The 15092-nt window shown below is 50.2% G+C and overlaps 1 protein-coding gene across 1 annotated transcript; it reads left to right on the forward strand.

The window, feature by feature from the left end:
* The first annotated feature begins 942 nt into the window (after positions 1–942).
* On the forward strand, positions 943–8570 carry LOC128492588 (rho guanine nucleotide exchange factor 15-like). Its single transcript, XM_053465184.1, has 14 exons — positions 943–2110; positions 2873–2909; positions 3027–3082; positions 3280–3524; positions 4246–4406; positions 5451–5603; positions 5868–5997; positions 6120–6194; positions 6290–6382; positions 6876–7033; positions 7221–7367; positions 7543–7628; positions 7717–7821; positions 8322–8570. Exons 1-14 carry the CDS (start codon positions 1033–1035, stop codon positions 8507–8509), a joined length of 2712 nt encoding a protein of 903 aa, XP_053321159.1. The 5' UTR covers positions 943–1032; the 3' UTR covers positions 8510–8570.
* The last annotated feature ends 6522 nt before the right edge of the window (positions 8571–15092 follow it).

Consider the following 15092-nt stretch of genomic DNA (forward strand, 5'->3'; position numbering starts at 1 on the left):
TATTTATATATCGCCGTCATACTCCGCAGCGCTGTACAATGTGTTATTATTATTTATATATCGCCGTCATACTCCGCACCGCTGTACAATGTGTGTTATTATTTATATATCGCCGTCATACTCCGCAGCACTGTACAATGTGTATTATTATTATTTATATATCGCCGTCATACTCCGCAGCGCTGTACAATGTGTTATTTTTATTATTTATATATCACCGTCATACTCCGCAGCGCTGTACAATGTGTGTTATTATTTATATATCGCCGTCATACTCCGCAGCGCTGTACAATGTGTTATTATTATTTATATATCGCCGTCATACTCCGCAGCGCTGTACAATGTGTGTTATTATTATTATTTATATATCGCCGTCATACTCCGCAGCGCTGTACAATGTGTTATTATTTATATATCACCGTCATACTCCGCAGCGCTGTACAATGTGTGTTATTATTATTTATATATCGCCGTCATACTCCGCAGCGCTGTACAATGTGTGTTATTATATGGAATGGAAGAAAGTTTTACTTTACTGAGAGGGTAGTAGATAAATGGAACAGGCTCCCAGCAGAAGTGGTAGAGGATAATACAGTGAGGGTATTAAACATGCATGGGATAGACATGCGGCTCCTGAATCTAAGACGAGACCAACGGCTGATTAAGGCTTGAGTCTTTACAGACGGGGGCCGGATGGGGCCGATCTGCCAGCGGGTTCTGGGTTTATGTTTAATTCTTTGGGTGCTGGGGGTGAGCAGCTCTTTACAATCCCCCATTGGCACCTGGTAAACGACATGCTCGGGGGCCCAGTCAACCGGTATTTTAATAATATATTTAATTATGAAAGTGTTAAATTCAGCAGAGTAGGCGGAACGGCAGCTTTAACTGGTGCATGACTCGGGAGACTAAGGAGGCTTTAAATAACTGGTCTGATCGCTTCTCGTTACCCCGCCATTAACAACGCTGTTTTCATTTCCCTTCTCAGCTCTTCCGCCCAAGCTCTTCCAGGACCCAGAGGACGGGGCAGTAAAGATGGGATCTTGCCCCCTGCGGGCAGCCTGCCCCTCTCAGTGCCGCTGCGCTTGCCATCAGCAGAGGCCGGGGCTGGTGTTGGTTTGGGTCCCAGAGTCCCTTGTTTCCCGGGGAAGCCATTTAAACGAGGCCTCCGACTCTTCAGACGACAGTGACGTGTTCCACGGGGTCTTATCCATCAACGATGAGCCTGATGAAGGAAAATGGGGGGCCCTAAGAAACAAGATGGCACCTGGGGCCAGCTACCCGGTGAGGCGGAGGTCGCAGAGATACGAGCGCTGTACCCGGGGGGAGGAAGCGGACGGGGTATTTAGTGATAAAGACAGGAACAGCGTGATTCTAACCTCTTACAGGTCCACGAGTGAGTGTGCGTTAAATGGCGAGATGGCTGGTTCCTCCGCTCATGTCTTCTCTCAGAGCACACTTGGGATTAGGAACAAAGAGGATGCTGGTAACTCCACCCCTGAGGATCTTCACTCGGAAGTGCCGGTTCCAAACACAACTTCAAGGGATGGCCCTTTATCACGGACAGACCAATCCAACAAGCAGACCACGAGTGACCCTTGTCTCGTTAATGAAGTATCACCCACGGGAGAGCCGGCTCTTCCTCGGTCTGAACCCCCGCCCTTGAGGAACCATAAATCCAAGACCGAGACGCGCTCAGCGACCGCTGCCACTACTACAGAGTTGGATTGTGCCAGTGGAGAGGCTTTGAGGCCTCAAACTTTGCCTTTAAACATTGCCCCTGCCCCCGAGCCTCCTAACCCTAATGCCCCGACCCTGAGGGACCAGCCAGACTCCCGCGCCATGATCCGCAAACCGGCTCGACGGAGTAAGCTGCCCCCTGTGTCCACCAATGGTTTTGGGGATGTTTCTTTGTTCCCGCCCCCTAGTGCCCCAACCAAACCTCCTCGGGGGGCTGCCCCTCCCCCGCCGCCGGCTCCACCACCGTTCGAGAGGAAAGGGTCCCTCAAGAGGAATCCAGAAGTTACGGTAAAGGAGAAGACGGGGTCATTAACCAGCCTATCGACGGATGGGTCAAACCAGGGCAAGGTCCAATCGGCACCGACGGAGAACAGTACTGGTGGGTGATGGGATCCATTAACCGGTTTCGGTAAATTAACCCCTTCACAGCAGGGTGGTTCAGCCATGAGTCCCCCCCTTTTCCGTGTTTGAGGAACCGGAGCAAATTAGACATTTTTCCAAAAAACTAAAAAATTTGAGAAATGCATAAAATATAATAATGAGTGATATGAGGAAAAAACTGTTAAAATAGGGGAAAAAACCACATTTTTTTGCAGTAGGAGCTACTGATGAACAGTGACCCAATTAATGTTCTGCACCATGCCCCGATCACATTAATACCCCACATACAGAGGGCCACACCCACCCCTTACATTTTACCCCATAGCGTATATTTGTTATTTATTTTACTACTACTGTTTTGGTTTTTTTTACTTGTAGTGTTAGGGAGCCCTTAACAATATATTAAAGTTTTAATTGTTTAATATAATTTTTTTTTTATTACATTTTTTTTTATTTTTTTCTCCCCAGTGGAGATCCCAGTAATTTTTTTTTACATTTATTTTATTTTCCTTTTTTTCATTTAAATTTAATTACCACTGGGCTCCAATTATTATTATTTTTTCTTTACTTTTTTTCATTAATATTGATTAATTTTTATTAATATAATTTTTTTCGTCTGCCTCAATTCTGACTGCCCCTCCCCCTTCCCACGTGGAATGTGTGTATAGGAAATACAGGGTTGATGGGGTTAATCCAGATTTGCGGGGGGTATTTTTTTTGCCCCTGAATGAAGTATTTCTCGTCTCCTGTTTAGATTCACTGGACGGTCCTCAGGAAGACTCTGCGTCCAGGTGAGTGGGGTAATTGTCTGGAGTGGGGTAACCGTGTGGGGGGCTGGGGTAACAGTGTGGGGGGAGGCTGGGCTTTTCATTGTAATCTCATTTTTTTCTTTATATTTTCCCCTTCAGGTTGCAGAAGGTGAGAAGCCCGCAGTCTATAGACTGGGAATCCCACCTGCGGGACGGTGAGTGCATGCGCATCCTACCTTCCTCTTCTCAGGATCTACAGGATTATTCCTCCCCATGAAGTGATCTCCTTCCTGTTGTTCGGTTGCTGATTGGTTCAGATATTGATCGGATAATTCTGATCTCCGCTTCCCAGAGATAGAATGCCCCACGTTCCCTCTTCTTGCACTTATTCCTTCCCTTTGTGCCCCCGCAGAGCCGCTCTACCAGACGTACCGGCAAATAGTCATCAAAAAGGAGATCCGGAGACAGACGGCCCCGCGGAACAGCAGCTTCACCAGCTACGACTCCACGTTAGACAGTCCCCTCTCATCAGGGGGGTCTCCGAGGCTGGGACGGAGATCGGCCGCCCAGCACAACACGTTATGGCAGGAGCTGCCCGCCGTGAAGGAAAGCGGGGTGCTGGAGGGCATGAGCAACGAACAGAAGAAGATGCAAGAGGTAAATGCCCCTCCCCTGCGGGGTAACACGGGGAGCTGGGAGTCTGCTCCTCCCCCTGCGGGGTGAATCAGGGAGCTGGGAGTCTGCCCCTCCCCCTGCAGGGTAACACAGGGGGCTGGGAGTCTGCCCCTCCCCGGGGTGACACAGAGAGCTGGGAGTCTGCCCCTCCCCTACAGGGGGTGACACAGGGAGCTGGGAGTCTGCCCCTCCCCCCTGCGGGGTGACACAGGGAGCTGGGAGACTGCCCTTCCTGGGGCTAATTTATAGGACCGATATAGGCAATTAATACTCTTCCATTAAATATAATGGGTGTTACTAAGATCAGATACTGAGCTCTCTGATTTGCCCCAGGCCATTGTGGTGTGTTCCCCCGGGGCGTTGTGGTGTGTGTGGTGTGTTCCCCCGGGGCGTTGTGTTGTGTGTGGTGTGTTCCCCTGGGGTGTTGTGTTGTGTGTGGTGTGTTCCCCCGGGGCGTTGTGGTGTGTGGTGTGTTCCCCCGGGGCGTTGTGGTGTGTGTGGTGTGTTCCCCCGGGGCGTTGTGGTGTGTGTGGTGTGTTCCCCTGGGGCGTTGTGGTGTGTGTGGTGTGTTGCCCCGGGGCATTGTGTGGTGTGTTGCCCTGATGGGTTGTGGTGGTGTTCCCCCGGGACATTAAGGTGTGATGGCGCGTCGGCACTCCATAGTGTTTAGGCTGTAGTCCCGTCTAACCCCCCCTCCCCCCAGAGCATGTTCGAGGTCCTGACATCAGAGGCGTCCTACCTGCGATCGCTCAACGTCCTCACCGAGCACTTCCTGGGGTCCCGCGAGCTCCTCGACGCCATCATCATCCGCGAGCGCAAGATCCTCTTCTCCAACATCCTCAAGGTCAAGGAGGTCAGCGAGAGGTGAGTGGATAGTGACGCTGAGTGTCTGATGACATAGAGTACTCGGATACCAAACACCACATGCTGTATAACGATAGCGGTTATCTATACTGAGTGATACTCGAGCTGTACGCGTTGTGGGGTATAATGATAGCGAGTATCTATACTGAGTGATACTCGAGCTGTACGCGTTGTGGGGTATAACGATAGCGAGTATCTATACTGAGTGATACTCGTGCTGTACGCATTGTGGGGTATAATGATAGCGAGTATCTATACTGAGTGATACTCGAGCTGTACGCGTTGTGGGGTATAGTGATAGCGAGTATCTATACTGAGTGATACTCGTGCTGTATGCGTTTTGGGGTATAATGATAGCGAGTATCTATACTGAGTGATACTCGAGCTGTACGCGTTGTGGGGTATAACGATAGCGGTTATCTATACTGAGTGATACTCGAGCTGTACGCATTGTGGGGTATAATGATAGCGAGAATCTATACTGAGTGATACTCGAGCTGTACGCATTGTGGGGTATAATGATAGCGAGTATCTATACTGAGTGATACTCGTGCTGTACGCGTTGTGGGGTATAATGATAGCGAGTATCTATACTGAGTGATACTCGTGCTGTACGCGTTGTGGGGTATAATGATAGCGAGTATCTATACTGAGTGATACTCGAGCTGTACGCGTTGTGGGGTATAACGATAGCGAGTATCTATACTGAGTGATACTCGAGCTGTACGCGTTGTGGGGTATAATGATAGCGGTTATCTATACTGAGTGATACTCGTGCTGTACGCGTTGTGGGGTATAATGATAGCGAGTATCTATACTGAGTGATACTCGTGCTGTACGCGTTGTGGGGTATAATGATAGCGAGTATCTATACTGAGTGATACTCGAGCTGTACGCGTTGTGGGGTATAACGATAGCGAGTATCTATACTGAGTGATACTCGAGCTGTACGCGTTGTGGGGTATAATGATAGCGGTTATCTATACTGAGTGATACTCGAGCTGTACGCGTTGTGGGGTATAATGATGGTGAGTATCTCTGCAGGTTCCTGGTGGATCTGGAGGCCCGTGTTGATGACAGTATACTCATTACTGATGTTTGCGACATAATCCATCTCCACGCCGTCAGTCACTTCTCCGTGTATATCGACTACGTGCGGAACCAGCTGTATCAGGAGAAGACGTACAGCGAGCTCATGTGAGTGGCTCTGTGCTCTCCGCGCGCCCCTTCCCCTCTCGGCGCGCCCATCCCCCTTTCCGTGTGCCCCTCCCTGCGCACCGCGCCCCCTCTTTATGCACGCTCCCCCTCTTCCGACACCCGCCTATCCCACTGACTGGGAAGCACGAATTATTTTGGTCTTACCCTGCACAGGGAGGATACCCCACGTCTTGCCCCTATGCCGTTTTGCCCCCCCATCATTGTCCCTCTCCCGTATATTAACCCTTCTGCGTCCTCTTTCAGGGAGAGGAACCCCCAGTTCCACGCGGCCATTTGCCGTTTGCAGGAGTTGCCGCAGTGCCAGCGGCTGCCGTTTATGTCCTTCCTGCTGCTTCCCTTCCAGAGGATCACGCGGATTAAGATGCTCATTGAGGTGAGAGCCCCCCGGGTCCCCCCAGCATTGTCAGCCGCAAAGCGTGACTGGTGGGGGTTGGTGACGGTGGGGGGGGGGGTGCGAGGGCTGTTTGTGATTAATGGACGTTCCGGACTTTTCAGAATATCCTGAAGCGGACGGACGAGGGGTCCGAAAAAGAGCAAAACGCCACGAAAGCCTTAGACGCCGTAACAAAGGTACTGAACCCACGGCATCTGCCCCTCCCCCTGCGGGGTGACCCGCGGCTCCAGCTGCCCCCCGGTAGAGCTCTAATCCTCCTGTCGCTCCGCAGATTATCGAGGAATGCAACCGCGAGGTCGGGCGCATGAAGCAGACGGAGGAGCTGATTCACATCGCGCAGAAGATCGAGTTTGATAAAATCAAGGTTAGACCTTTAAACCCCAGCCTCGACCAATCGTGATGACGGAGTTAGTGGATCCCAAATAATCCCCTCTAATGGGGTCTAAGAATTAAAGTTATCAATATGTTTGTATTAGAACCCCCCTCTTATTTGGATCACATGGGAGCGGCCATCTTAACTTCCTGTTCTCAGGATCTGCAGGATTAAGTTATCCCTGTTGTAAAGTTGCTGATTGGGTGGGGAAGGAGCAGGGAGTTCTCCAGATAATGCTGGCTCTGCCACAGGCTGCCACCAATCCCAGCCCCTGACTCTTAAAAGGGAATATCCCCAAACCATTGTTAAAGTAAAAGGGGGGGTTGGGTGAGTTCATTTAATTATAGCTGGGGGGGTCCCCTTTAATCCACTTTGTGATTGGAGAGCAGGCCTAGGCTTCTCTTTGGCTGGCAGAGGCTTTTTTTGTCTGGAGCACCGGGGGCCACAGCCCTGGCTCTGCATGAACATGGTGTTGTCCCCGCAGGCGATCCCCATTATATCTCGGAGCCGGTTCCTGGAGAAGCAGGGAGAGCTGAATGAGGTGCACCAGAAAGGGAGCCTTTTTGGGATCAAACCGACCAAACTCACCCCCGTCTACCTCTTCCTCTTCAATGACTACCTGCTCATCACCCAGAGGAGGAGGTGAGATCTTGGCAATCAGTTCCGTGTCCCAGTCCCACCATTGACCTCTCCCTCGCTTCATCTATGCTTCCCTTTTGCTCTAATTCCTCCCCGAAGCCCATTTTTTTTCTTCTCTCAATGTCCTCCACTTCCTGTTTCCCTCCCTCTCGGTCCCGTCTCACCTTCTCTGATTTGATTCGCTGTTCAGTTCAGACAAACACCTGGTTCTGGATTACGCTCATCGCTCTCTGGTTCAGCTCCAGTCCTGTCCTACGATGGAGAACGGCTTCTTCCTGACGCTGCTGGAGAATCACCAGGGAAAGACCTGCGACCGGCTCTTTAAAGCATCCAATCAGTGAGTACAACTGGGAGGTAGGAGTTTGCCCCTCCCCCTGCGGGGTGACCCGGGGAGCTGTGAGTCTGCCCCTCCCCCTGCGGGGTGACCCGGGGAGCTGTGAGTCTGCCCCTCCCCCTGCGGGGTGACACTGGAAGCTGCCCATGTGATAATTACTTGGGATTTGTCCTCCTAGGTCTGACCTCCATCGCTGGGTGGCAGCTTTTCCCAGCCAGAAAGATGATGGTTTCTCTGACAGTGACACGATATACGAGGACTGGGGTGAGTCTTCATTCATTCCCCGTCACGCTTCGCCCCGATATGTCTTCTTCTGCTCCTATCTGATTTTGAGTCGCACTTCTCTGCTCAGACTGCCCCCAGGTCCACTGCATAGAACCGTACATTCCTGTACAGACCGATGAGCTCAGCCTCGAACCCGCTGACATCATCAACGTGCTGAGGAAATCCCCCGAGGGTGAGTGGCGGAACTGCAAGCTAGCAGGGCTCTGATACACGGAACCGTAACCCTGCAGAGCTGGTATACAGAGCGGAGACAGCCAGTAATCCACAGAGCAGGCACTCAAATTTACAAAGAGGTTACAGTGTATAGGAGGGAAGGTTAGTGACCCACAGAGCTGACACTCTAATATACAGAGGATTCAGTGGATAGAGATTAGGGTTCGGCTGGTGCTGTGATGTACAGACAGGAGATAACCTGCAGAGGATACAGTGTATAGAGTGGGGGATCTGTAACCTGCAGAGCTGACGCTCTACTATACAGGGAGGATACATTGTATACAGTGGAGGGGTCGGTAACCCACAGAACTAACACTCCAATATACAGTGGTGATGCAGTATATAAAGAAGAGGTATGGGCCACCTGCAGAGCTGACACTCTAAATACAGAGAAGATCCAGTATATAAACAGTAGGGGTCTGTAACCCGCAGAGCTGACACTCTGATTCCCGTTTACAGGCTGGTACGAGGGGATACGGCTGTCGGATGGCAAGAAGGGCTGGTTTCCCGCGAGTCGCGTTCTTGAAATAACGAATGAACACGTAAGACGGAGGAACCTGCGCGAGCGATACCGCGTCCTCCAGGCCGCGCGCCACATTCAGCTGAACCGGCCCAGCGAGCACAAGAAGAAATGCAGCTCTGCGTGAGTGGCCGGTAAACAGGACCGGAAAGGGAGCGCGGCCGGTAAACGGGACCGGAAAGGGAGCGCGGACGGTAAACGGGACCGGAAAGGGAGCGCGACTGGTAAGCGGGAACGGGAGCAGCACGCGGCCTGTAAACGGGACCAGGAGCAGCGCGCGGCCGGTAAACGGGACTGGGAGCGGCCGGTAAACGGGACCGGGAGCGGCATGCGGCCGGCTCTTGTGGCGGATCGTCGTGTGGCCGGATCCGGTCGGACTCCCGGAGATGGAGCAGAAGAACCAGGAGATCAGGAGAAGACTCCGGATTCCGCGCGTCCTGAACATAAAGATCCGGCTCTTTGGGGGGTTTGTTTAGAAACGTGAAACGCCCCAAAACAGCTGCAAAATGACTCCCGACCCCCACTGCGCTACAGGCCGTCGGCGTGGGCTCCCTGGGCGCTCGCACCGCGCGGGGTTATTATGGTCTGCCATCCGTTTCACTCCTCCGGCTCGTCATTCGCTGCGTTCCCCGGGTTATCGTCGGTGAAGCGGATCCTGCCGCCGGAACTTCATTATTTCAATAATCGTGACTCCGTTTTCCATTTCCATGGATTTCTGCCGTTCCTGGCCAGGCTCTCATTGTGAAATGATCAGTATTAGCTGGCGCTGAGCCCAAGAGCTTGCACTCAGGATTAACTCGTTTCACTGCCGGAGAATTGGGGATTATCCCGGACGCGTTATATATATATATATATATATATACATATCTCGGAGGTCAGACTTTCCGCCATCCGTCCGGCCCCGCGGAGAGGCTCTCGTACAGGGTAACTCCTCTCGATGTAGCAAGTGGTTTGCACCGTGATGTAAAGTGATTTCTGTATACATTTTTTTATTGTGTCTCGCGTCATAAACCAATGATTTTCTTTATTACAAACTGGATGCTTTCTGAGGAAAATATTAAAAAAATATGAAAAGCAAACAACTGGTGGGGGACTCGGTGAAGGAACAGTCCTTGGGTAATGCACAGACCTGGGGTCCGGGCCCCGGGGTGGGTGACGAAGAGGTTTTATATCTCACTAATGCTCTGCAGCTAATGGCCAGGGAGTCCGGGGACTGCACATGGGGGGCACGATCTTGACAAGGGGCACTGGGGGCCAATCTTACAAAGGCAAGGGTTAATAACGGGAAAAGGCTGTTTCTCCATCAGCGCCAGTGGAGAGGAGCGGAATATTCCTAATGGTGCGGACGTGGGTGGGGCTAAAGACAAGCTCCTCCCACAAACAGAAGACACGGAAGATAACGTCTTTGTTGAAAAGGTTTTATTGGTGAAAGATCAGACTGGGGGCTGTAGGGTGGTCTTCAGTCTCCGATGTACTGAGAGAGAGGAGGCCTCATCTACACCTGGAAGCTCTGGACCTGTATGGGGCAAATAGGGAGAGTTCATTACAGACGGCAGGAGGGGACGATATGAAATGTGTGTGGGGATCAGGGTAATGGGCAGAAGGTGCGTATGGGGTATTTGTAACTGCTGGGGGGGGGGTTTAAGACGGAGCCATCACAGTATACACTGAATGAGGGAGGCTTGTAGTGTCAGCCAGACGGGGTATCTCTACTTACATACGTACGTGAGTGGCCTCGCCAAACTTTACAAACAACTCCATGAAGTCGGGGAGACGCCGTCTGTCGAGTGGAACAAAGCTGTCCTGGGTGTCGTTCAGGAAGGACGGGATCTCCTGGAACCGCTTCAGTTTCCTTTCAGGAATCTACAAGGAGAAGAGACACAAATGGACAGAGTTAGTGTTGGTCCGGCTTGGTTATTTCTTTACTTACTTGAGGTGGCTGGAAGAACGGGTGATGTCTGATGGAACCGGTCACCCCGAGGCGTTGGAGAGGATCCTTGGCCAAAAGCTGTAAAGGCAGACGAGAGGAACATGTTGTGGATACGTGGTAGCATAAGGAGAGGATCCGTTGAGCATCTTGAAGAGCACCACCCCAAAAGACCACCAGTCTACAGCGGCGCCATAACTGCTCGCATCCATTAAATGCATCTGAGGAGGCAAAGAAACAATGTATCCGACGCTTCCGAGACGTTCTGCCGGAGCCCGGAACCACTTCCATTCTTTATCATTTGTGGATCAACCCCAAACTGTACCCCTCCCCGCCTAATCCGTATCGGCCCTATTACCCCGCAGGGCCCATAATAATATATGAAACACAAGTAGATCCCCTCACCTCTGGAGCCATGTAGGCGAATGTCCCGCAGGCCAAGGTCATGAAGGCGTCTCCGAATATTCCTTCCCCGACCAAACTAAAGTCGCCAATTTTAACGTGGCCGTCCTTATCGAGCAAGATGTTTTCCAGCTTCAGATCCCTGAATGAGAGAATAAATATCTGAGTTATTTGCGCTTATTATACGATGAAGAACCGTGGACTCCGACAACAAAGTGGGCATCGGAGGAGGAGAGAACAGAGGAGAGAGAAAAGGAAGGCGAGCGCTCGCTCACATCGTTTCCTATTTATAGGGGATTTATCACAAAGACATGTTCCGGCCATCTCGCCCTTCGTTGTGATCTCCCCGTTCTCATTATTATAACATTAACTCTGAGAGAGGGGAGGACTAAGACAGACTCTTACTCACCGATGGACAATGCCCTGGGAGTGGAGATACCGGATGCCGCACACCATTTCTGCTGCATAAAACCTACAGGAGAGAAGAAAACACTCAGTGAGATGCATTGTCCAATAGAATCGTCCCGTGATAAATAATCCCAGCGCGTGACCATCTGTGACTTACGTGGCCGTGGTCTCCTCCATACAGCCGATCCTGTCCAGACAGGTCTTCAGGCTTCCTCCAGCCATGTACTCCATGACCAGGAAAGCGCAGTTCTGTGCGGGAGAGAAGAGATGAAGATGCGGGAGAAGCGGGGATGAAGGCGAGACGTTTGGGTGACGTTGTATAGAGGGGCGGCAGTTATCTAAACGGGCAGCGCGGGGAGGTATAGATTAATACTAAGAGGGGCTTTTATTTTTCCAGACCCGGGGAAGTAGGTGATACAATGTAACGCTCCCATTTACTGGTTAATGTATTTGCTGTGATGGGGCATTAAAAACACAAGTTGTAGGAACGATGAGTCTTAGGGGTGGATAATACGCTCAGGAGAGACTCGCTAGAGGGGAACCCTAACAAAGACAGAACAATAGCTTCATCTGGTAGTGGGGACCTCAGTGGTCTCTTCTTCAGATAGAAACAATAAAGCAATGCAGGATAGAAATCTGGAATTGAATACACCTTCCCAAAGGAGCCTCGTCCCAAGAGCGCGTGGAAGTGGAAGCTAAACGCGGACAGCGTGGGCGGTCTCTTCAAGCCCCTCACCGCAAGCTGACGGCTTCCTCCTATTGGATAGAAACAATCGTTATTACAGACACTCGCCGGACACCGGGCGGGATTCAGGGTCTAACAGACAGTAAGAGAGCAGAAAGAGCCCGCAGCGGAAATTCTCTTATCGCCGGCCGTCTCCATCCCCCGTTTTCTCTCCCCGATTCTCTTACCTGCGCTGCTCTGCTCCTCGATGATCCGGCGCTTGACGTCTTGGTCACAGCTGCCTCTGCTGCTCCGGGGACGTTTTTCGGGGCGCTCTCTCTGCACCGCCTTCTCTGGCTCGTTTTTTTTGAGCGATTTCTTAAGGGGACTCTTTCCTCTCTTCCTCCTGTATTCTTCCAGGTCCTCCTGCGGCCTCACGCGCTTGCTTGGCTCCTCCACATCCTTAGCAGCGCGTTTCCTCTCTCTTCTGTCCTCACTCCACTTCCCCGAGGTCACTGGTGAGCTTCCACTCGCACTTTTCTCTTCCTCCATAATCGCTTGTTGGGTCAGCAACACTTGAAATTCACTGACAGCAACTCGCAAGTGTCTAGTATCCACATAGATGTCGCTGATGATGTCACATTGTTACACACGTCTTCGGAGTAGTAGATACTGCATATATAATTGATACTAAGTATCACCAATGCGATTAAACCTTATAAGCGTACTTTTATTTGATGAGAGGGTCTGTACTGAGTTGGGGATGTTAGTGTTGATGGAACATACGCAGCCGCGTCCTTATAACGAGGATGTACAGAGGCTGCGGGGGGGGGGGGTCATGTGATCATCATTCTCCGTCCGTGTGTCACTTTGGGCTCAGACAGATGGACCAACCTGCTGTTCAGTGATAGGAGAAGCTGTCTGCTGTAGGGTTATCTGCTCTGACATTTGATCGCTGACCTTTGACCTTTAGCTATAGGGGCCGTTGGTTCTCCAACCTCTAATGTGATTCCGTTTGCCTAAAATTGTGGAAGTTGCCCAACCCCCAGGGATGGACTGGGGGTGTGAGGGGGTCTGTGTAAATATAATAATCCTGCCCACATTCCCTCCTGCATCAGAAGGGCTTTAATAGCCGCTTCCCTCCTTCTTTGGAGAAAAGAATAAGCTTAACAAATGAGATATAACTTTTACTAATTTCATTAAAAAATTCTAATTTCCTTTACTGAAAAGAAGTAGCTCCATGTCATTAAACTCAAAAAACTTTTACTAATTTCATTAAAAAATTCTAATTTCCTTTACTGAAAAGAAGTAGCCCCATGTCATTAAACTCCATACGCTAGGCTTCCCTTTCAGCCGGGTTTGTAAAGTCGCCGCTAGATGGCGCTCTCAGGTCAATTCCTGCCCAGTAAGAGGGAGGGAGCCTAGAACTCGTACAGAGGCTACCTCCACTCATAAACTTTGCAGAACGGCTCAACGCTAAACCAATGCCCTCGGCAGGTATTTCCAGAAACGATTCGTACAGCGACTCCTGGCGATGGGAGAGGCTCGACGACGAAGATTTCCCTGTGCTCCCTCCCAATAATTATTACCATCCAAACTAATTGCCCGACGCCGGCTACGCCAGGGGCTAGCGGGCCGGATAATTAAAGTGAACCGCGTAAGTGGCGGGGAGCACAGGAAAATCTTCGTCCTCGATGGCGGTCGTACCTCAGGAACGTGTGCCTGTATCAGTGTTACCAATAAACGAATTATAACGGGGTACTACAGCTCACCCAGTGACATCAGAGTTTCCCTGTATGGATGATTACATCACAGAAGCCCCACTAGATCTCTGATAATGATCAAAGTCCTAAATTATTATAAGAGACATTATTAATCCCAAAATAAATCATATTTAATAAACATATCGTGAATATCGGCTGGTGAGCGGTTATCTATCCAACTCCAGAGATTGCTGGGATATTCCGTCCCGGTTAATAATATAATAATATACCAATTGCCCCTGCCAATAGAAATGTAACTTCATATAAAGCAATGTGTTCTGTTTGTAGTTGCACAAAGTAATTGATTGTTGGTTAGAGTTAACCCCTGATGAACTAGACGATGATATAGCCGCACAGAATTAATCCATAATAATTATATATTTTTTTTTTTCTTCCATAATTGACTCCATTTTTCATTTCAATGGATTTCTACCGTTGCTGGCCAAGCTCTCATTGTGCAACGATCTGTATTGGCGCTGAGCCCAAGAGCTTGCGCTCATCATCAAAAATTCATATAAAATCTCGGAGGTTGGAGTTTCTGCCATAAATCCGGCACGTTGTAGACTTGATTACGTCTCGTGTCTCACGCAGAGACATCGTATCTCACACCTGGAGCGAGGGGCAGAAATACCCGTCAGCGTATGAAGTGTTTTTCCCCGTGATGTAAAGGGATTTCTCGGTATAATATTTTGTATCGTGTCTGATTAGGTGGTAAACACAAGAGAAGTATGTAGAAGGAGGGGTGGGGTCATGTTCAGTACATCTCCTATTGGCTGCTGCTACTCATTGACTAAAATAGGAGTTCTACTGAGCACGTGCAAGAGGCATACTGCAGTATGCTCCCTGCTTCCAATAGAGTAAGCCAGGGGAGGAGTCTCATGTTCTCGGATAACTTAAGAACGCGTGCAGTGATTGGCCTGCAGAAACATGCGCTGGATTCATGTACGCTGCAATGGAATATGTCTTTACTATGAACATAGGGCTGGAGGGATCCTTAATAGGACAGATTACTTATATTAACAAAAAAAACCCCGCCGTGGCTCTAAGAACCGAGACATATTTTATTAAAACGCGTTTACATGACTCTGCCTCCAAAAACAATCACTACAAGCAGCGCATCAAATAATTTAAAGCACTTTGTACAAAAGGTTAGAAATCATTTCATCTGCAGCATAAAAAAAAAAGCAAAATCCGGCCCATCCCCCATAATCTGATAAGCGACTTCCCACCGGAATTCACCGACCCGACGGGGTTACCAACGGCGACAAGAAAAATTCTACAAAAATAATCTGCTGGTCCTGCGGATCACACGGATGACTTTTTTGTGCAAAATCCCAGGCTTTTTGGTTAAAATGAAGGCGGACTGAGGTAAAGTAATAGAGGCCGTGAAATGTCCCATACGATACGAGCAGAGTAACGGAAAGAAAAGGCCACACAGGATACGTACGGGACTGGACTAGCGAGCTCAGGGACAGCTCGTCCTTTTCCCGTAAGATTCATGTACAACCGTTCTAACCTCTTCTCCGCGGACCCTCGCCTGCCCCTT

Source organism: Spea bombifrons, chromosome 4 (assembly GCF_027358695.1).
Source record: "Spea bombifrons isolate aSpeBom1 chromosome 4, aSpeBom1.2.pri, whole genome shotgun sequence".
NCBI classification, from domain to species: Eukaryota; Metazoa; Chordata; class Amphibia; order Anura; family Pelobatidae; genus Spea; species Spea bombifrons.

Bases quoted from the DNA above. Each gene is read 5' to 3' on its own strand.
- LOC128492588 (XM_053465184.1), top strand. From the start codon at position 1,033: ATGGGATCTTGCCCCCTGCGGGCAGCCTGCCCCTCTCAGTGCCGCTGC. The intron at 3,525-4,245 runs GTAAATGCCCCT...CCCTCCCCCCAG, and splicing joins AACAGAAGAAGATGCAAGAG to AGCATGTTCGAGGTCCTGAC. The intron at 6,195-6,289 runs GTACTGAACCCA...GTCGCTCCGCAG, and splicing joins CCTTAGACGCCGTAACAAAG to ATTATCGAGGAATGCAACCG.